This window comes from Aspergillus bombycis, assembly GCF_001792695.1.
Source record: "Aspergillus bombycis strain NRRL26010 chromosome Unknown contig00085, whole genome shotgun sequence".
In the NCBI taxonomy this organism is placed as follows: domain Eukaryota; kingdom Fungi; phylum Ascomycota; class Eurotiomycetes; order Eurotiales; family Aspergillaceae; genus Aspergillus; species Aspergillus bombycis.
In genome coordinates, this window is record NW_019170087.1 from 87,120 (window position 1) to 107,225 (window position 20,106).

At 50.0% G+C, this 20,106-nt stretch overlaps 7 protein-coding genes across 7 annotated transcripts; all 7 read right to left on the reverse strand.

Moving 5' to 3' along the window:
* Positions 1 to 2,171: 2,171 nt before the first annotated feature.
* ABOM_008434 (uncharacterized protein) lies at positions 2,172 to 3,116 on the reverse strand (the record flags this gene model as incomplete). Its single annotated transcript, XM_022535563.1, has 1 exon — positions 2,172 to 3,116. The coding sequence occupies one exon, from the start codon at positions 3,114 to 3,116 to the stop codon at positions 2,172 to 2,174; it is 945 nt and encodes a 314-aa protein (XP_022386359.1).
* A 1,420-nt stretch (positions 3,117 to 4,536) lies between these two features.
* On the reverse strand, positions 4,537 to 5,249 carry ABOM_008435 (uncharacterized protein; the record flags this gene model as incomplete). The annotated part of the gene is made up of 3 exons (XM_022535564.1): positions 4,537 to 4,608; positions 4,661 to 4,762; positions 4,821 to 5,249. The coding sequence occupies 3 exons, from the start codon at positions 5,247 to 5,249 to the stop codon at positions 4,537 to 4,539; spliced, it is 603 nt and encodes a 200-aa protein (XP_022386360.1).
* Positions 5,250 to 7,268: 2,019 nt separating this feature from the next.
* Positions 7,269 to 7,829, reverse strand: ABOM_008436 (uncharacterized protein; the record flags this gene model as incomplete). The annotated part of the gene is made up of 1 exon (XM_022535565.1): positions 7,269 to 7,829. One exon carries the CDS (start codon positions 7,827 to 7,829, stop codon positions 7,269 to 7,271), a length of 561 nt encoding a protein of 186 aa, XP_022386357.1.
* Positions 7,830 to 13,033: 5,204 nt separating this feature from the next.
* On the reverse strand, positions 13,034 to 13,844 carry ABOM_008437 (NPP1 family protein; the record flags this gene model as incomplete). The annotated part of the gene is made up of 2 exons (XM_022535566.1): positions 13,034 to 13,532; positions 13,624 to 13,844. The coding sequence occupies 2 exons, from the start codon at positions 13,842 to 13,844 to the stop codon at positions 13,034 to 13,036; spliced, it is 720 nt and encodes a 239-aa protein (XP_022386358.1).
* Positions 13,845 to 15,460: 1,616 nt separating this feature from the next.
* On the reverse strand, positions 15,461 to 15,872 carry ABOM_008438 (acyl transferase; the record flags this gene model as incomplete). The annotated part of the gene is made up of 2 exons (XM_022535567.1): positions 15,461 to 15,580; positions 15,642 to 15,872. 2 exons carry the CDS (start codon positions 15,870 to 15,872, stop codon positions 15,461 to 15,463), a joined length of 351 nt encoding a protein of 116 aa, XP_022386352.1.
* Positions 15,873 to 16,493: 621 nt separating this feature from the next.
* On the reverse strand, positions 16,494 to 18,148 carry ABOM_008439 (cytochrome P450; the record flags this gene model as incomplete). Its single annotated transcript, XM_022535568.1, has 3 exons — positions 16,494 to 17,409; positions 17,460 to 17,903; positions 17,964 to 18,148. The coding sequence occupies 3 exons, from the start codon at positions 18,146 to 18,148 to the stop codon at positions 16,494 to 16,496; spliced, it is 1,545 nt and encodes a 514-aa protein (XP_022386385.1).
* A 1,437-nt stretch (positions 18,149 to 19,585) lies between these two features.
* ABOM_008440 (uncharacterized protein) lies at positions 19,586 to 20,050 on the reverse strand (the record flags this gene model as incomplete). The annotated part of the gene is made up of 1 exon (XM_022535569.1): positions 19,586 to 20,050. One exon carries the CDS (start codon positions 20,048 to 20,050, stop codon positions 19,586 to 19,588), a length of 465 nt encoding a protein of 154 aa, XP_022386349.1.
* Between the last annotated feature and the right edge of the window lie 56 nt (positions 20,051 to 20,106).

Below are 20,106 nucleotides of genomic sequence, written 5' to 3' on the forward strand. Positions count from 1 at the left end.
TAAGGCGACTAATTTCACACTTAGTGGAAGACAAGAACGAGACATGCATACCAGAACCGCCCAAAGAACATTCTATAACCTAGTGCGCCTGTCATCAGATCGCTGGAGGGTTTTCCTCCGCAGTAAATATCTTTATCGCTGGTCCTATTGGACAGTGTGCGCAATCGCCTATGGGCATAATACAGCTTTTGGCTACTGTTCATTGGATCGTCGCGTGTGGAGGCTCCCAACAACTCCGACAGAAAAGAATGAGAACATTGCATGTTCCGAGCAAAATCACTAGTTTCCTGGGGTCCCAGCTCCGGCTCATTTTTACCCCGAGCGGCTCCCCAGTTCTTCTGGCCGCTGGGGATTTAGCCGGACTCTCCACAAGCTTATTCCAAGTTCCGCACTCTCCAGCCTTGCCGTCTCCTGAATGTGTCGTTGGACTAGGGTCTTGCCCCGTCGGGGGCCTACCGAGGATCCTCGGAGCTATTATCGTACATTGGGAATGGTTCATCCATTAAGTTTCTTCCGAGTGCCCAGGAATACAATATCTACAAAGGACCGCTCGGGCTCACGAGACGTTTTGCAAAACAACTTCGCATAGTGTCACCATGGCCCTTGTGAGACAGTTCGCTCAGACAGGTGGCCATCGGGACTAAGCATTGCACAAGCCCGACAAGACATCGGCTGCGTATATAAACACCCCCCACGGGTACTTGTTTCGGGAGGGCATCCCGAGATCTCGATGCAATCGGCTCGGCTCGGGTGCCAAGAGAAGTGCAAGGGATAGGATATGAAGCAAATATCGGACAAGAAACACTTACGAAAAGAAATAACACAAAGGGAAAGAAAGGGGCATCGTGCAGGATACTCTCCCAAGCTCGCTCAAAATGTGACTGTCTCAGGCCTGCGCTGGAAGCAGATAGTTCTCAAAATATATGACATCCGCCTGGTGAACGTTGTCGGCAAGGTGGCAGCAACAGCGACAACTCCCTGGCGTGGTGTTTTCCGATCAAGCAAGGATATGCCTTCAGAGCCAAGAGAATGGTTATGGCTTCATGATATTGTTATGCACCCTGAAGCAGCCAGTCTCACGCATGAACAAAGAGCGAGACGAAGGAAAGCCTTGCTAAATTGGCTGATACACTAGCATATAGGTCTAGATGGACTACGAGATCGCTCCCATCCATGACTCGGTCAAATGAACTGGTCTTTCGCGGCAAGCCTTCTAATCACAGAGTATATGATAGGTCCATCTGAATCATTCTATGGACAGCTGGTACAGGGCGAAAGTATATTGCACAAACGACTAACTGGCTGGGGTATCAACAAAGCAGAGAGTGGTTAACCTTTTTAACCGGAGGATACGTTCATGACAGACATCCACATGCGCGTCCGCGGGGCACTCAACTACCGTCCTGCTAGCTAGCGGTGCTTCTTGAGCTTAAGGTGCGCATCTTCAGCTTTGATTCGCGGAGCCCATTGTGTCAAGAGAGGAGGCACCAACGGGGTCGCAACCATGAGAAAGACAGGAAGAATGAGGTAGAAGTGGGCCTTGCCCTCCGATGTACCGTTATTGGTACTTCGGTCGAAGCGATCAGCCGATCCGTGATATTGCGCACGATCCTCAAAATTATGGAATAAGGAAATCATTCTTGAGTCTCCTTATAATCGAATCCCATTGGGCTTGGCGATCTGCGTTAGGTGCGTATTCCTTATGAAGGGTCAACCTTTCCGCCGGACGACGCCTTCATTCTACCCACCCTTCCACTGGAATGACTATCTCAGACATGACTACTCCAATCATAGCTGGTTTGATAGCCGCCATTGGTAAGACAGTCCGATCAGTCGCTCAACGATTACTTTCTTCCATGACCAAATGGCAGGACAACCGTTCTGGCCCATGTGCCCTAAGGCCGCCTGCAAGGCGTAAACATCTCCAGCTTTGGGTCCCAATCGCGAGAAGGTATTTCTTCCGATACCCGTTATCTCGTCTAGGGCATTCGCCTTCGAACACAAATGAAGTCGAACCTCATTACGGGAGAAGAGTACCGGAATGACTCATTTGAGTTGAAAGGTTCTTGCTGAAAGCGAGGTGCAAAGAAGGCAACAAGCGGACGGACCATCGGATGACTTTGCATGACGCCTTTTTGCTAGTGGAACATATGGAACAGATTTCAAATCTCTCAAACACGCGACCGCTGGCGCTGATATTTCCGAAAGCCCGTACACAAGGCACAGAATGAGCACGAGCGAAGCACGGGAATATCATGAGCAGGGGGGGCATTCCCATGGGAGCTGACCTGAGTAGAGGAAGAGAGATCGGCTCCTTGTGAATTGGAGGATAGCGGCTCGTCGCTCGATAATGATACCCTCGCGATTTGGATCAACTTCCCTAGGATGGCATACTCCAATTTGAACTTGATGCTGTATGCAACCGGCTTGAACATCACCTGCAGAGCGTAGAGATTTGCATACTCAATCCCTACCACGGCCACGTCGAGGATTAGGATGATGATATTGATGCCCAGAAGTTGCGTGAGAATGGTATAGTGAAGTCGGTCTGGGCGCAGCCGTAGCAATTTCGATGTTTCCCAGATGTATATGGAGGAGATGACGCATTCCTGCACGGCGAAGCCAATGAGCTGAATGTGTTCCATTACTCTGTATCCATTCGCAAACCGCCGGCGGTTAGGCTCGAGTGCCCCGTACAAGAGCACAGTGGTAGGAACATGAAATACAACGGCATCGACTAGAATCATAACCAGAAGGAACCGGAGAAGCCTGCGTGCCTGTACAACCAGATGGAGACGCGACCAGAGGATAAGCGAGTGTCCGGTGACCATACAGTACCAGCTTACAATAATCAATGTGACCGAAGCATAAGGGCTGACGCCAAGTGGATAGATGAAAAAGATGAAGCCTAGGCCATGCGGAATGAGGCTAGAGGACGCGATGAACAAACTCCAGAAATACCAGCCCCGGTAACGCTTGAAGGTCGTTAGACAAAGTGCTATGAGCTCTATCGAATTGTACCAGACAATGGCTGCAAAGCTCGCGATGACGTATTTTTGGACCTGGTCAAGTTCTTCGTTTGTCAACTGAGTGACGGGACTCTCGGCGCGAGACATGGGAAGGACATGGTTATGAACGCAAAGAGGGCCTCTGAGAATCGAGCATTTGAATGAAGGTAGGAGAGGTGAGTGAAAGAGGATTCAGTGTTGTGGTTAAGGTGTGAGGATACTGATTGCCGCCGTTGAGGGTCGGTGTCCGAGGAGAAACGTATATAAATCTAGGGGCATACGCACTATTAGTCATATGTCCAGCACGCTAAGACTCGCCGTATCGTTCACGATACTAAGATAGTAATAGTAGAGTCACCGAGGGTTGTGCGGGTAGCCTCTACCGATGCCGGCCAGCTTTTGTTGTTCAACTTAGGGTTCATCCCACATTCTGCGTCTGTGCATAGCTCGTGTTCTGTGGACTCAACCCAATCCTTCTGACGTCAAGACCTCGTTTACTTTTGGTTTTGTGTTGCATTATCCACTCTTTCGGAGCCATCCTTCGATCCCAGAACCATGGATGGTGGTGCCGAGGACCATGTACGCGGTGTATACACACATAATAACCCTACGGCAACCACAGATCTCTTGAGAATCAACTCCAATTAGGAACACCTATCGAGCATTAAGTTGACTCACCCAGTGCCAAGTCTTGGCTCTTTGGGGAGCTGCGCAAAATAGTACGTCTATTACGATGCGATGACACTTACCCATACTTACTACATCCGAAGCTCGCCGTACCTGAGATTCTTTGAAACAGCTATCATATGCGTTTTCCCAGATCAACGCTCTGCTTACGTACTTTTCTGGCTATTGGCTAGTTGGGCAGCTTGAGTATTATACACAAACCTCTCATATTCGGACGACGGGAGGCCGAGAGCGATGCTACTGGTGTTGCTCGACACTAGGTTTTGTGATCGGGAGGTGGCATTGACACAAATGATCTGGAAGTATTAAGACATCTTCCCCGACACCTAATCACCCTGGCTATTCGGGGCACATCCTTATGTCTACACATATTGCCACGGAATTCACAATATGCACAAGGACCCGCTCAATCTGTGACAGATGTGTTGATAACCGTCACCAGAGCCTTCAAATGTGATCTCCTCCCCATTCACCCAGGGCTCCAAAGCTGAACATGCTTCCATCCTTCCGAATAGCATGCTTTAAATGTCAAACTTACTAATCTTTCTCTGATCGACACCATTGCCACCTGGCATCCGTTGGTTCTTGTCTACACAGACAGCAGCAAGGCGCTGGCAACTGCACCGAGCAATTGTTGGAAAGGTCCAGAAAGTGTATGTATTGACGGGTTGTATAGGGAAGAAACTAAGAACCAGTATCTTCAACAGACTTCCAGGTCCCAATCCATATATTTTCCACTTGTCCTCCGCCTAGTAAGGGATCCAATCGAGAAGAGGGATCACTACCCCCGAAGTACAGCCGCGGAAGACACCATAATCAGGTGTCATTGCTCTAGACCTCTTTAGCTGCAGGTTGCCAGCCGTGGCGTGCCGTCAAACTTCGAAGCAACAACACAAGAACCAAGATATGAGCACTGCTATCATCAGTACACACGATGTATAATCGAATTACGATAGCAATCTTACCGGAAACTCCGATGAACAGTTGAATTTGGTTTCCTTGTTATCACCTGGCATGGTGACATGGCAAACGCCTTCCTTTGGCTGTCCCTGTCGCGTAGTGCAGGTCTATAGATTGGTTGGTTAGTTACACGACCGGCTACTACTCTGTAGGGTGGATACTTACACCATGGATCCAGTTGGCAGCTTGGCCGGTGCTTCCTAGACCGTTGCCCGACTGGGATGGTATGGAACTGCCCTGACTACCGGAGGAAGAGACCCCTGCTGGAGTACCACCCGTGGAATCAGGATTGCCGGCTGCGTGCAGACCTCTCTTCACCCACGCTGTCACCCCATCGTCACTGTCTGGGGCGGTAGTGGCGGTGGCTGGATCGACATCTTCGTGTTCTCCATGTGCATGGGCATGGCCATCAGTACAGTTGTGACCCAAGTTATGGGACATCAGGGTTGCACCGGTAGCTGCTGGCGTGGCATCGTCGGTCCGAGACATTGCCTCGGTAGTGGTAGGGTCTTGCATGTTGTCGACGGGAATCGCACCTGCAGGGCCCACGGAGAGAAAGGCAACGGTGAGGAGGGAGATGATAGTGAACTTCATGTTGAAATACTGGGGATCAGATATGTGGCTAGCACAGAAATGAAATGAATGGTAAAACGATAGACTAATGTAGGTATACTGTTGGGGGAAAATAAGATAGCAGAATTGCGAGCCGGCCGCAGACTTCTGGACTAGACGAATGGAACGATCGAATGAATGAATGTACTGAGTTGGATTGGAAAGGAGACTGATTGATGCAGGAAGATGTGATCATTTATGTATCTGGAATGCCAAGAGGCGACATATCGCAGACGCCAGACTTTGGCATGTCTTATCGCACTTCGTAGGACAGTATACACCTTTGGGGCAAAGGTCTCCACAGGCTTAGAGTGCCCTGTACAACACTATTAGCGCTGGAACCTCTGTCGATAGATTCTCGTAGTACACGGATGGCTAGATCCCTGGCCACTTTTCAACAAGAGGCCTGTAGCCGAAGTCTCGGGTTATGTGTGGGCAGTAAGGGCACCGGCGAAACAGCATACATGAATCTGGTGATACAGCAGGTCGCAGAGTGTCCAAGCAGAACGTCTTCTATAGGTTGGCAATGTCAGGGTCCAAGACCTTAAGCTAGCCTGCGTAACCCTCCACTCCAAGTAGTTGATTCAAATTGTCTAGAAGCTGTGTGGTTGTGAAAAGTACCTTTGGCTGTGCATCATGGTCATGTTGAAACCTACGATCAATATCTTGACACACGACACGTATGAGTATGCAACATCACATCTCTATCGCTACTCCCAAGGCCTCCTTCGAGTAACTTTAACCCAACCTTGCTTCACCCACACAGATAGGTCGAAACTCATTCCCGTAGGTAAAGCCCAGTTGAGGCTCAGAGGCCCGCCCGCCAAGTAGGGCTAATCTCACGGCATGCTCTGTTGAATGTCCACTGCGGAGCAGTACCCTCCGTACTTTTCCGAGACTAATCTTCTAAGTGGCGGTGTCTGCCATGATCATGGTAATGGCTAGAATAAACTCTAGAGCTAGGATGCGGTATCACAATTGCGGCCTTTCATGAACTCACGGGTTCAGTTTCGAGCTGAAGCTCTACCACTGCTCATGGAAACCTTGATGAGATACACAGGCCGTCCACGTTCCGTGGAACTGCATTGGATACCAGGGTCTTTTCAACTGTCTCGCTCGGCGCTTAGTATTGTATGGTGGGGGAGTAGAGTTAGATCGTTATGGGTCCTTGACGTGGCCGATAATCTCTTGCCAAGACGCTGGCAACAAAGGATTCATGGCTGTGCCCAGGCCGAAGCTCAACCTAGACTCCTTCGAAGACCTAACCTTTTCGACCTGCATTCGGACGATAGGCCTTTGCGCCTTGGCTGTTAGAACTCTAGTCTCCACGTTTCATTGTATGTATCCGGGGCCAATTACGCCCAATCCGTTCGGTCCTAGAGCGATCGAATGGCAGATTCTGAGTGCATCCATAACCCTCCTGTCAAAGGCCGCTTCAAACAACCGCCCGCTTCCTTGGCAAGCAAGAGCAGGCGTTGTTGCTCCCGCACCCATAGTTATATGAGCTTTGACAGAGGTGGTGGAATGAGTGTAAACACTCGTATATCTTGACGTCGACGAAAAAATGCCATCTGGCCAGGAGAACGCCCTGCAAATCTTGGTGAATGTACAGGCCTTGCGGGAGTACGACAACGATCAATCTAGGCAAGGCTCTACTTGCCCCAGAATAATCATGAGCGATTTTGTGGCAAGCGGAGCTTTTGACTACAGCAAAAGGACGCACCTGTCATCGTACGTTTGATCGCAAAGGGGCTTGACGATGCGACTCTGCTGCAGGCTTTCGAAGGAGTCAGGCAGGAAATCGGGTAAGTCTTAGTTGACTGTATACATTAAATGCATTTTGTTCATTCGCTAGACTACGCTTCGTAGACGCCTAGCGACTATTGCTGCCCTCGGTCGTACATAGACAGCATAGCAATATTCATCCACATCGATGTACAGCAGTCTGAGAGCGATAACCTTCATGTGTCTTCGACTCATCCACCACATCCTCTGACGCAGTTACGCGGCTTTAACCTTGCGAATGTGGATCACGTCTCTGGCCAGAGGGAGCTCTGCCTCAGCCTTCTTCCCGATGCCTACCCAGACCTTCGGCAGGTCCTGTACTTTACCAGCTTCTCTCATTCTGATCGCTTGCTCCGTCTCTAGCCACACATCCCATCCCCCAATTGCCTGGCCTGTGCCCGGATCCAGAGGAGTGTCACGGAATTGGATCGTTAAATCATCGTCCCCTAAGGGCAACAATCTCACATCCAAGTCCAACTGCTTTAGCCATTTATGCTCAACGACTTGGAACATACGGGGCAGAAAGGTCGCTGCGTAGGTTTTGTCCGCCGCATTGTTTATCTCCTGGGAAGGATAGCCCGTTATCATCAGGAGGATGCCTGGATTCTCGACACTTTGAAAGAAGGCGTGCATAGGTGGGAGGTCCGGGTTGGACTCGGGATTGGTGTAAGAGGAGCAATGGCTCAGAATCTGGGCGAGGAGGTCGTGGAAGTCGCTCGAGTCCATGCAATCCCTGGTCTTAACTATGCTAAGCCATAACTTGGTGATGGGTGGCATTTTGGTTGCTTGCGCCAGCTTCCAGCGAGGAACGATATATGTATGTTTGGCCTTGGGAGGAGGCTGTGGTGTCGCAACCAGAAGGAGGAAACGGGTTCAAGAGATCGAGTCAGCTTCAGCCTCGTCTAGCCGTGGGGGCGGGAAGGTGGGGGACTGTTTCGATAGGTATTTAAATGCTTCAGCCCTATATCGAGAAAGACATATAGCCGACCTCAATTGGCACAGGTTCCACAAATCAGCCACGATCTACTCCAGTGCCTACCATGCTCCTACTCCAGAATTAGAGTCTCAAATATAGGCTTCGCCTCAGCCCATCGTTTGAGAAACACGTATCCCAGGCCCAATCTGCGAGCAACGTTGCTCTGTTCGTCCCGTTCAATGAGCAACACATTGAGGACGATCACACATTGCCGCGCTGCCAAGAAGCTGGCATCCCATGGAGGAGGGAAACTATGGCCGTCACTGTCATAGAAAAGGAGGCCTTCAATGAACTCATCGATGCTCACTCTCATTGAACGTGCAAAGTCATACAGCTCGTATCTAAGATTCAGGCCATCGATATCGCCTATGGATAACGCGACAAATTCTCCATCGCCACCTGGTTCGTAGTACGATGGCACGACAACTACACCCGCAACCATGCCGTCTGGCGACATTATCCGAAGCTTACCAGTTTTATGCAAAGACATTTCGGTACTTGCTAAAGGGAAGGGCGCAGTCTGGCCGTGGAGAAGAATCCGGCCGTCAGCAGAGGCGGCGGTCGCACGGTCCTGCTCGGGGAAGATAGTATCAATACTATATCTCCCCAGCGTGCTGTGCCAGTAGGCGCCATAGGTTGGCCACCGCTCAGCCAGTGTGGCAGCTCTGGACCAATGCAGACCAGACTCAAACAGACGTGAACATTTGATGCTCCCTGCCTGCCAGGCTACGTCGATTGTAAGAAATAGGTTCTGCCTCCGGGCAATTTGGTGCTCATTTACTAAGCCGCGGCTCTCTCTGGAGATGCCTCGTTCCCCCCAGGCCTCATCTGAAGCTGGCGTACAGACGATGATATTGGTCCCAGAATCCGTGGATCCTTCTGGCGTGGCCCAGACAGCCAGTGCAGCATTCGCTTTCAAAAACCCAATGGGGCCAGAGTTGGAAGCCCAGGACCAGGAAGGAAACATAGTTCGCATCCTAGAAGCAGTTCTCTGCCCTACCATATGCCATACAGCGGCTTTGTCAATCTGCTGTCGAGGATGTCCGTAGTAGGTATTGTCGCCGTATGTGGACCGTAGCACAGCTGAAAAGGCGCGTAACGCATCTTCCGAATATGATAAATCTCTCGCGTTATACATCCCCAGCATGATCCAGAACTTGTCCATAGAAGGAAGTGTAAACTCTGCCGGAACGCCAGAGATGACGTCTGATTTGATCTGGGCTCCCTTGATCCTGAGAGCGTCCCGTTGCACAAAATGCATGCCATAGTCGGTAAAGAAAAGAAAGCAATCGGAAAAGATAGCTTCTTGGAGTGTCCAGCCACGAGTAGCCCATTTACTGAACTTGATACAGTCGTGTATGTTCGGCATCAAGCTGGTGAACATGATGCCGGCTATCTCGACGACATTTTGGACCTGTGGCCGAGCTCCAGTCACACCAGGCAATCCACAGTTTGAATTCTCGCCTGTCAATGCTACCAGGGAACATAAAGCGTGTTGATAGATATCATGCATCTGATCGATCTGTTCTTGCAAAACACACGGGTCATTCTGGTTAATGCAGAGCTGGTCAACCCAGAGATATTGCACTCCAAGATTCTGACAAGCAATGATAGCGTCGCGAATTGTGGCAGGAAGGGCATCTGGGAGCGTCATATGTTCGGCCTTCACTTCCCCAAAGACATAGCTGAGGGCCAGGTATCTACACCCTGCCGGTGCGTCCACCACGCGATTCTGATGGACATCAATGACCTTTAGGTTGCGCGGTAATCCGTGGGGAGAAGGACACTGCTCGATCCATACTCGAGCCTTTCTCCAATCGATATATCGACTTGGCGCTCCGTGCGTGTCTGCCGGCGGCCGATAACGGTTGAGCAATTTCCTCCACACGGATGACGCCCAGGTGATTCCTACGTTGAAAATTGAGAGTGAGACAAAAAATAGCAGGACATCGTCGCTGCTGCACAAACGTAATTCTAAGGAACGGGAGGAAATCTTGAGGACTGGCATAACTCCCCAAAGTTCATTGTCACTCAACCTCGCGATGTTTCCGTGGGTAGAGATCGCGTCAAAAAGAAACCTGCAGAAGGAACATGAACTCCCGGCGTGCAAATCCTCTGGGCGTCTGAGCTTAATCTCTAGAATACAGGGCAGTTGGAACTCTACGCACAAGCCCAAATGTGGCAGCCTCAGGTGCCGGCAGAATTGGCAAAGGTCAGGATATGTGGCCCTGTCTGCCTCGAAGCATCTCTCACAAGGGGAGTGGAATAATTCATCGTGATATTCACTTCCCCCTACTGCAGTGCCAGCATGCGTGCTGCATTCAATAGACATACAAAAGGCGCAAGTGGCGCTGTCTTGGCCGTCAGGGGGCATGGTGCACGTCGAACGACTTGCTTGTGGTCATCATCTGGCTGATACAGGGCCGCCTGTCTCTTTCCTCTCTGAAACATAATGGGTTAAGATCGTCAGATCTGCCTCTTGGCATGCATCTATAGTGCCTCGACAAAGCTTCAACCTCTGCGCCCCACCATTCTGTTCCGATGGCTCGAGGCGAAGCTTAGCAGCAACATATCGGCCATAGTCAGTTCTAACAACCGGATCTTTTGCTGTTCAAGACTTGGGCCGGCCGCATACATCCTGCAGCGCTATTCCTTCTAAGCATGGGGAGCCCATCTTATGATCCAGACAGGCCATACTTATCACTGACAGCGACTGGTCGTGTGCTTTCCTCGCCAGAGCTCCTGTGCGAAATCTTCGCTTGGATTAACCAGGATGACACTTTTTCTTGTACGGTACTAGCCAATGAGGCGGAGGATGCTTTCTATGAAAGTATCGACTGGAGCAAGCTCGGTTCACTGAGTGAGATTGACTGGAGCAATTTCCCCGAGGCTCGTTATTACGGCAAGCGTGGCGTCTTGCTTCGATGCAGCCTGGTCAATTCACTGTGGTGGAGCGAGGCTATCCGGTTTATCTGGGCACGCCTATCTGGTGGCCACTGGGACACCGATCTCCCGGGCTGCTTTGCGGGATTTCTTGATCCTTCTCGCAAACAGCTGTACGCAAACTTGGTCAAGCAAGCCGACCTGGTCACGGTCAACAAAGATAATGCAGACGCCCAAGATCGTCTACTTCAAGAAGTGACTTTTCCGAACCTCGAGCGGCTGTGCCTGTACTGCCCAGAAAATCTAGATTATGTTCCACCGCTGCAGTGTCCATCCCTAAAGATACTGGAGATTGATCCGTATTTTGACAGTGAATTCGGTAGAAACGAATATGGGCTGAGCCAAGAACAGTGGGATACCGTGTTAGATCGGATTTCTGTGCGTAGAGTGCTACTATGCTTGCAATCAGTGTAATCTCGCTAATCAGGATTCGGTGATGTTGTGGTTTAGGCCCTTTTTCCAACCCTTCGAACCGTTCATTTCTTGGATTATGCGCGCGTTTGGCCGGGAGCCCTCACGCGTTTCGAGAAACGCCTACCGGCCTTGGAAGCCTTTGATAAACAATTAGTCGTGGAAAGTACACACACAGAGACAAGGTGATCGCACAAATGCGGCCGGAGTCCATTCTGGCGCTCTCCTTCTCTTCGCCTCGCTTTAAGGAAACCTCGTTGGACTAGACTTGTCACCAGGGTTATGGTTGGTGCCGTGGCCTACAAAGACTTGATTAGTGCTAACTAGTTGAGTTGGGAAGTACTTTCTTGTTCTTATCATTAGGGTACGGGTTGTATGAGGCTATCTATCCAACGTCGGAGGTCCTCGCTCAGACTCTCCTACGTGCAGACTCCCATTCACTTAAGAGTTGGCGACTCAGCCCGGCCCGAACCCGCCCCAACTCGAATACCACAAAGGTTCGGCCTTTAAGAAGCTAACCTGGTATGTTATATTCTTGGCCTGTTGCTTTGGGCTTCTCGGTGGAGTTGTTGATTGCTGTAGGTGTGAAGGTGTTCAATGTTAGAAGAGGTACTACTGTAGTGTAAGATATAATAGCCTTGGGCTGTAATCTCCTCAGTAATAGAATACAATAGAGCTTTATCGGTAATATTCTATATTGTCTTTGGTATACTGGGCGGACCGGGAATATAGGAGATAGATCTTCTTATCAGTATAGCTGATATTCTCGTCGTCGACAATACTACCGTTATACAAGGCTTTCGCAAAGATACAGTGAACTTTTAATTCCAGACAACGCCAGATGATATCCAATTTTACCGTACCCAATATTTTCTCCTAATAAGATACTTCGCAAGATCTCCAGGTACAGTGTCGCGGGATCCACGACGTGGCAAATCGGCCATATCTACCAAGAATAGTCATGATCATAGCCTTGTTAGGATATAGTAAAGATTATATACCGGGTTATCAGAATCTACAATATATTCTCGACGCGCGGCTTGTACGGCTTGTACAATTGAGATCTCTTAGATCGATATCTTGTTACCGATATCCTCGCCGCGTCCGTAGACAAGGCCGGGCACGAACATATAGCTCTGTATGTTGTACTATTTTGTATAGTTGGTCATAGTAATATTGAGCGCGACTATCTAAATGGCAATCTTTTTCTTGTTATTAAGGTCTGCTATCAGCGACTCTGTACTATACTTCTTAACCGTTTCCCCTTGTTCTGCAGAGTGTACGAGGGTATAGAGATAAGAGTAGGCTACTACGCAGTTTATAGTAACGGGCTTCCCAAACTTAGATAGTTAAGATAAACACATAATAATAGGACTTCGAGCTTCAATGTGAGCACAATTTAGTGTGCCGACATAACCCCTAAGATATCTTGTTCTATACTATCGAGTTATATCAGGCTAATCCAGCCATTCGTCAGTCTAGTTACGACTTGGTAGAGACATATATATATTCCTGACCGCCGATCCCCTACGCAGATCTTGTGCCATGCTACTTCTCAGCCATAACCAAATCCAAATTGCGGATGTTCCTGTACTAGATTGCCACGAGTTGTCATCTATATGACTAGCCAGACAAGGATATCTCAATTTCCCTAAAGAGCAGCCTTCTCAAGATTGCCCTGGAAAGTTGAGTCCTTGAATGGGACGGTGGCCTTCCCAAACTCGGCACTCTCCAGCCCCTGTCTCGCGGCTGCAGGAAGAGACTCCCAGGCAATGAGTGGTAGATCGCGGCCAAGTGTATTAGTGAACTGCAGCTCATGGTTGGTCGGGAAGCTGGTGAAGTATTCCACCTTGGGCCGATCACCCTCTCGCGGGGGGTTGTCCGTCTTCTTGTAGCTGCCGTGACCCGATGCGGCACCTCCCAGCAAGGTTGGGTTATCGTTGGCTGGGTTGTTGACCCAGATAACAACATTCTCCCAGTCGTGGCGGTGCGCACCCGCTGAAACTCCGCTGTTGGGCATGTCCTTTGGCATATACCATGCGTACATGATACCGTAACGCCCATTGTGCCAGCCACCGCGCACATAGGTCTGCCCTTTGCTCTGGTCACGGCAACCGCCCGTGGCGCTACCGGTGTCTTGAAGCCCTCCACTACCCAAAGGTTAGTGAATTTGCAACCTTCATCTTGTTTACAATAGTGCACTGGGGCTTTGTGCCTTGTGAAATAATATACATGACTTACCTCACATCACCGTTGTCGGCAACGGCCGGGTAGGATTGACAGCCATGTGCAATGTGTAGATACGGCTCGAACTTCTTATAGGCATTTCCGGTGGCGGTATTGGGGACGGTCTCGGGGAATGGAGTGATAGAGTCATGATTCACGACTGCACGTTTCTCCATGGGGCTGCCCTGCACTGCAAGGGCAGCAGCCAGAATGGCGAGGATGTTTTTGGGAACCATCTTGATAGCGTTGAGGGAGGGTATATTTCTGACTGCGTGTAGAGGCTGATCCGATTGTCTGAGTCTGTAGAGTGTTGAAGGATGGGAGGGATCCTGGCTTATATATCTTTTCATCGAACATGGCCTTCTCTTATAGAAGCCAATTGCCGACGTCTGCCAAGGTTCATCAGGCAAGGAAGGATCATGCCTCAGATACTAAATTGCTACGGGCGAGAGCATTTCCGAATGCCGGCTGCACCGAAGGATCCGCCATGATTACATGCCTACTAGCAGATCCTCCCGCAGTTTAGCCTGATCACGACATGCAATCACTATCAGTCTCAGCCTCTGGGTCTGGGTCCTAGGGCAACGACTAACAACCTTTCGCAGGGCGAGCAGATTAAACCCCGAAACCCTTCCAACCAAGTGTTCTATTCGGCCCAATGTACTAGAGTCCGGATTAGGCATCTGCCTATTACAGGCAACGCACCTCACCGTTTAGAAGATACCAATAGTGACTTGAAACCAGGCAGCTGCATGAGCATATGCAGGTACTGTCGATCATATTCGGAACCGGAAAGTAGCCAAGGCCGGTTCATCCGTATCAATCGTTGGCTCCACTCGGGTATGATGGGTTTAGATGGCGAGAGTATACCTCATGAGACGTGGGGATTAGAATTGAGCTCCAACGCTGAACATCTCCAGTCGTGCATTGCTGCGCCACGATATGTGGTGATCGAATTTCCTAAATGGTACAGGATGTCAGGCTCTGTGGGCATCGTTAGCTGTCGTTCAATCCGAGATGCATTAATCCGTCACCTATCGTCTACAGACGCGGGAGCATGTGTCTGATCAATGTATGAAGCTCTAGATACTTTTGCTAGGGCATGGTAATCAATATACGCCGACACAGCTTGTCCCTCGATCGATTACAATGCGAAAGAATTTTGCAAAGTCAGCAATACCATGACGGAGCTCTTATCTACGATGAGAATAGCAACCTCAAACTCTTCAGGGCTTTCTTCGGCGAAACGTCGGTAGAAGGTGTAATCTGATTGCCATGGCGGGGGCCCTTCCAATCCACTCATCGATCCTTCGTGCGTGGGAAACTTGTTCAATCTATATACAATGTCTGAGTGGGCCTACAGTGATTGGGGCTTGTAACCTGAAGGATCGTCTCCTGTTTTAGAGTAATCTTCAACCTTACCCTAACAGCCGTACCCACCGGGTGTGCAGAAGCATATCCGGTAGCAACTGGGACTTGGTTCCGAAGGAAGTGCCATCAAGTCCATTTCTTAACTAACTGGGACTCCCAAAATCAGTACCTATCGTATCTCTAAGCTCTGTGGTGCTTATGTGGCGAGAACTGTACTGCGCGTCTTGTGGCGTTCCATGCAGAAACCCCATGGTCAAGCGTGTACAATGGTCTTTAGCAATAGACCTAAGTGTTGCCTTTTGTCGCAACGATGTGATACATGTATCTGCTCGGATCGAGCGACTATGAGGCTCGGTGTATGATTTTTATGTTTGATTATGAATGCCGCATGATCGCACTTCCCCACAGCTCGCGCGTGGTTGAGTCGTCAGCAACATCACCCAGGTTCGCCCTGATCAGAAGACATCTATGGCTTTTCGCCCTATGCCATAGGGTCAATGCTCCAATGTTTGAAATCACCCAGTGTAATCCCAGCAAAGCTCGAATTTTCCATGTCGTTCAGCGAGGGGAGCCGATCCGCATCGCTCGCAGCGTCCAGCCACTGTACAGCCAACTGCACAGTGCTCTCCGTTCTTTTAACAAACGAATGACCCCTGCCGGACTTTTTCGATGGTGCCACAAAGGTGGCCGACTTTGCGGAGAATCCGCTCGAGACCCTTCTTGAGTACTGCAGCGGCCTTAGGCTTACTCCCGTCATCCAAACGAAAGAAGATCGCGAGGTGGGTGTAGCAAAGGCCCATAAGGTAGTCAAGCGTCGAGATTCTGTACCGCTCCTCCTGTGGGCTGGTCTCCGAGGCATATGGGTGCAAATAGCGTACTTCCTGATGGACCATTTTGTGAGACGTAGAACGGTAACTTCGAAAGAATGATGGTTGTATTCCAGAGACGAACAGGATGTCTATGATCAACGCTCATCTTGTAGCCCGCCTTAAATGCAGGGCTCTCACCCTGCTGCGCTTCGCTAAGTTCAATATATTTGAACTAGATGATCATGGCCATAGATACAGGGGCGACATCCAATAGCACTAAGCGAATCAGTAACCACCTGTTGGTTCCTGCTCGCTGTCAAACCGTACCTGCAGGAAAGTCAGAAACTCCGAATCTTGCAACGAGTGGAAGCCCTAGCAATTGCTGCGACCGAATGATTGTCACGCATGTTAGATAGACTAGTTAGAACTAGGGGCAACGAGTGGCATGGATATTGACTGTGCAATTCCTCTGCGAATCCGTGTGAGCATGTAGCAGGTGTCGAATGATCAACGTTCAGGACTTGGCTCCACCGAAATACATTGACAAAACTTCCTGTATATACATAGTTGGCGACATATAAATATGCCCCTTACATTGGAGATATCATACAAGCGGAGGATGGCGATCTAGCTCCAAAGCTGCATCGTATGCTCCGCGCTCAGCATTCAGTTTAATCGACTGCTAGAGACAGTGTAGACAGCCACTTATCCAGTGATCAGACCAAAGGTTCCCTTTCCGGGCGTAAGCCGATATCCCCAGGTCACACCGGCAAACCTGGACGTCTCGGAAAGTTTCACCTCAACCTTCTCCGCCGCGGGAGGCAGCGATGCAGCGACTGCCTTCGTGTTTCCCTTGGGTTCGACCCATGTGTCCCGGACGGGACGAACGTCGAATCGCACCAGGATCATGGCAACCAGCGCCAGGATCTCGCCGGATGCAAAATGGCGTCCGGGGCAGATATGTGGGGACGAACCGAAAGACATGAATCCAGACGCCTTGGATCGCTTTTCCACCGGATCGATCTTGCTGAACCGCTCTGGGTCATATGTATCGGCGTCCGAGCCCCAGACGGAAGGATGCTTGTTAATAACTGCCGCAGGCATCAGAATAATGGACCCGGCTTTCACAAGTAGGCGATCATCAAGTAAGGTATCCTTTTGAACAACACGCAACTGTCCGGAATTTGACCGAGTACGGAGAGTTTCTTGAAACGTTGAGACGAAAATCGGACACTTCTCACGGATATCCGCTAGGTCCAGGTTGTGAACGCCCGCCGAGTCAATCGACAGGGCCCCTGTGTGGATCTCCTGGCGGATTTTATGAAGAAGATCAGGGCGAGAGAAGATATCAAACAGGACCCAGAAGCAGGTCGGAACGGTGTTGGAGAGAATGCCCAGACCCGTGAACGCCTCCAAGCGCGCAATGTCCTCGAGGGCTGCCCCCGCCTCGTGCTGAACTTTCCATCGAGTGTACGCCAACTGCGAGGAATCCAGATGTCCATCCGCTTGGTAGTATTGGATGAAGGCTTGGGCCAGTTGCTGTCTGCCTTTCCACGGTTTCCGTGCGGTGATCCAGGGAAGGGTATTCATCATGAGCAGACTTAGATTCGATTCAATAGCCCTATAGACAGGTCAATTGCCAGCGATACCGTGGAGAAGACAAGTACTCACCAGAAAGCGTGTCGGTTGCTCTCGGACCGGTAAGGATTCAATGGGCCATAAATGGCATCTGTACTGGCGACCGTAACGGCATGGCAGCACCACTCGTAGAGATCCACCACCGTGTCTGGTTGGGATGCTAACTCATCGATAAGGGTATTGAGGGTCGTGATCATCTTTCCGTTCATTTGATCTAGCCCGGTGCCCAACAGAGCGGGGTGCATGGAGTCCGCAGTTCGCTGCCCCAGTCCCTGACCTCCAGACTCTTTGTCGCGGAGAAGCTGCATCCCGCGACCGTTGACACCCGCCCCATGCTCAGCAACATTTTCGAATAGCGGACCAAATGACATTGCGTTGCGGCTGCGTCGCACCGCGGAGACCAGCTCGGGCGATGCAATGATATAGACCTTCGCATAGAGCATGTCCATCGTGAAGGCAGGGAGACGGTTTTTGCGGCTGTCGCAATCAGCAGTTATACTTTTCTACCTGACGAAAAAAAAGACGTGAGCCACACACCTCGCCGTCGCAAAGTACTCGAGGCCATAGTACAGAAATGACAACAGATGGCCGACGAGCGGGATTGCGGTGGAGACCGAAGGTGGTTCCCGGGGATCCAGTTTCCTTCGCTGGACGAAGAATAAGGTGGAAGCCAGCAAGGCCACCAGGAGGGTGAAGCCTACAACGGAGGAGGCATCCGACATTCTGCAGGGTGGAACCTTAGAACATGCTTCGGGTTGAATGTTGAATGTTGAATGAAGATCGGAATATTGATTGATGACCGTTTCGACGGAAGTTTGGTTGGCATCTTCCGATCTGGTTTAGCGTGGCGCTATGCCCCACTCGTTCTAGCGTTTGCCTCGGAAGATCAATGTTCCTTTTTCTTTTCGGTTTCGTCCCCTTGTAGTCTTGTACTATGTACCTTGCTGTCGACATGCAAGTCCAATCTCAATCACTCTTCCTACGTCTGGTCTATCTCCAAGGCTTTGTCTTACAGCCGTCAACGCTGGCAATGCCGGCAAAACTAGATTTGGCTTCCACACCCCGTCTACTTGCGGTGTAGATATTGGCCCAGAGACAGTACTGTGTAGCGTTACGGAACCCAGTCGATTTGCTTCAGTCCGAATAGTTCAGCCTGGTCTCATCATACTCACCTACGACAGACTGTCTCGCAAATCCAAGATATATCAAGTCCTTTATGCCCCACTGACCGTTTTCTTGTGCTGTGTGATAATCTATATCCACAACGGATGCTGATCTAGTGGGTCTATACACAGTCCGTGCGTACGATCTGCATGGGTCACCAGGGACAATGATTTCATCCTGTCATCAACCAGTATGCAGGGGAACGGCCCTGGATATAAGTGGAAGTTGAGAATTGAGTACCATTCGCTGTAGTGTGAGCACAGGCGATGTTGTAGGTATCCTTTGTGCTTCGTTTGTGGGGACTCGTTACGGGTCGTCGGTTGAGTACTATCCCGATATATATCTAACCTCGTTGCCGATTCAATCTCCTCTCAACATCTTACCATTATAAATTAACACAAGATCAACCTGTAAACACTGACACCTCTGTAATGTCTTACTACACACTCTCACAATATATTAAAGGTTACATTTGACACTTGGATAAGAATGAACGAGTTCTTCCAGCAAAAATGGGAACATCACACTAGTAGTGTAGTAGTAGTAGTAGTAGTAGTAGTAGACAAATAGATATATACTCGTAGCTATTAAATGACCAATAACATTTGCATCGTAACAACTTCCTATGGACTCCATTTTGCAACCAAGCAGCAGAGAACTTGGTGGAGACTGGAGCCCAAGGCCGAGATACTGCCGGGATTCGAACGCGTGGCCAAAGAGCCGTGGGGGAGCGAAAGTAGGGTAGGATGCAGCACGTGGGTAGATTTGGTCATCGAACGCAATTAATTAATTTGAATTTTTTTCGGACATTGTCTCAATTTATTTCGTGCCCTCGCTGACTTGTGGTACGATTAATTGGAGATTGAAATTGCATTATACGGAGGATACGAGATCTAGAATACGGGGTATATTCGCTTAAGTGGTTGCAATCTATTTTGCCCCCGCCCAGGGAGTGAGATAGAAGAAAAGATCGTGTAGACTGCCACCACAAGCAACTACTCCTTGATCTGGTGAAATCTAGGGTATGCATAGACCTGCACTAGAAGGCATGTCTCAAGATCAAGGATATAAGTAGATACCAAGCACTCGGACAGGAGGCCAAAGCGTCCCACGATCTCAGATCTCTTGGGAGTGAAACGGACGACTCCATCCGAGGCAAGTAATCTCCGGCCCCACTTGGAAGACTTTGCACCAGCACAACCCTGGCGAATAGGATGGAAAAATGGGCCCGGGTTCAGCTCTGGAATGAGGCATGAGGCGTCCGAGTTCGCGACTTTCGAGAGGAACTCCAAGAATCCAAGTGCTTCTCCTGCCTTGGCCTTGCTGGTAAGAGCATGGGATCCGTGAGTCAGGATGAACGAGAGCCACCCCTGACAACTTGGCAAAATCTTAGCGGTTGAAGGATGAAGAGACGAAATCACGCCCAAAGGGGAGCCGAAGCCGGTATTAGGCTTCGGCATTGCCGTGAATGTTCCCCCCCAAAAGCCTGGACCCAAAGTTCGAGAACGCAGGATTG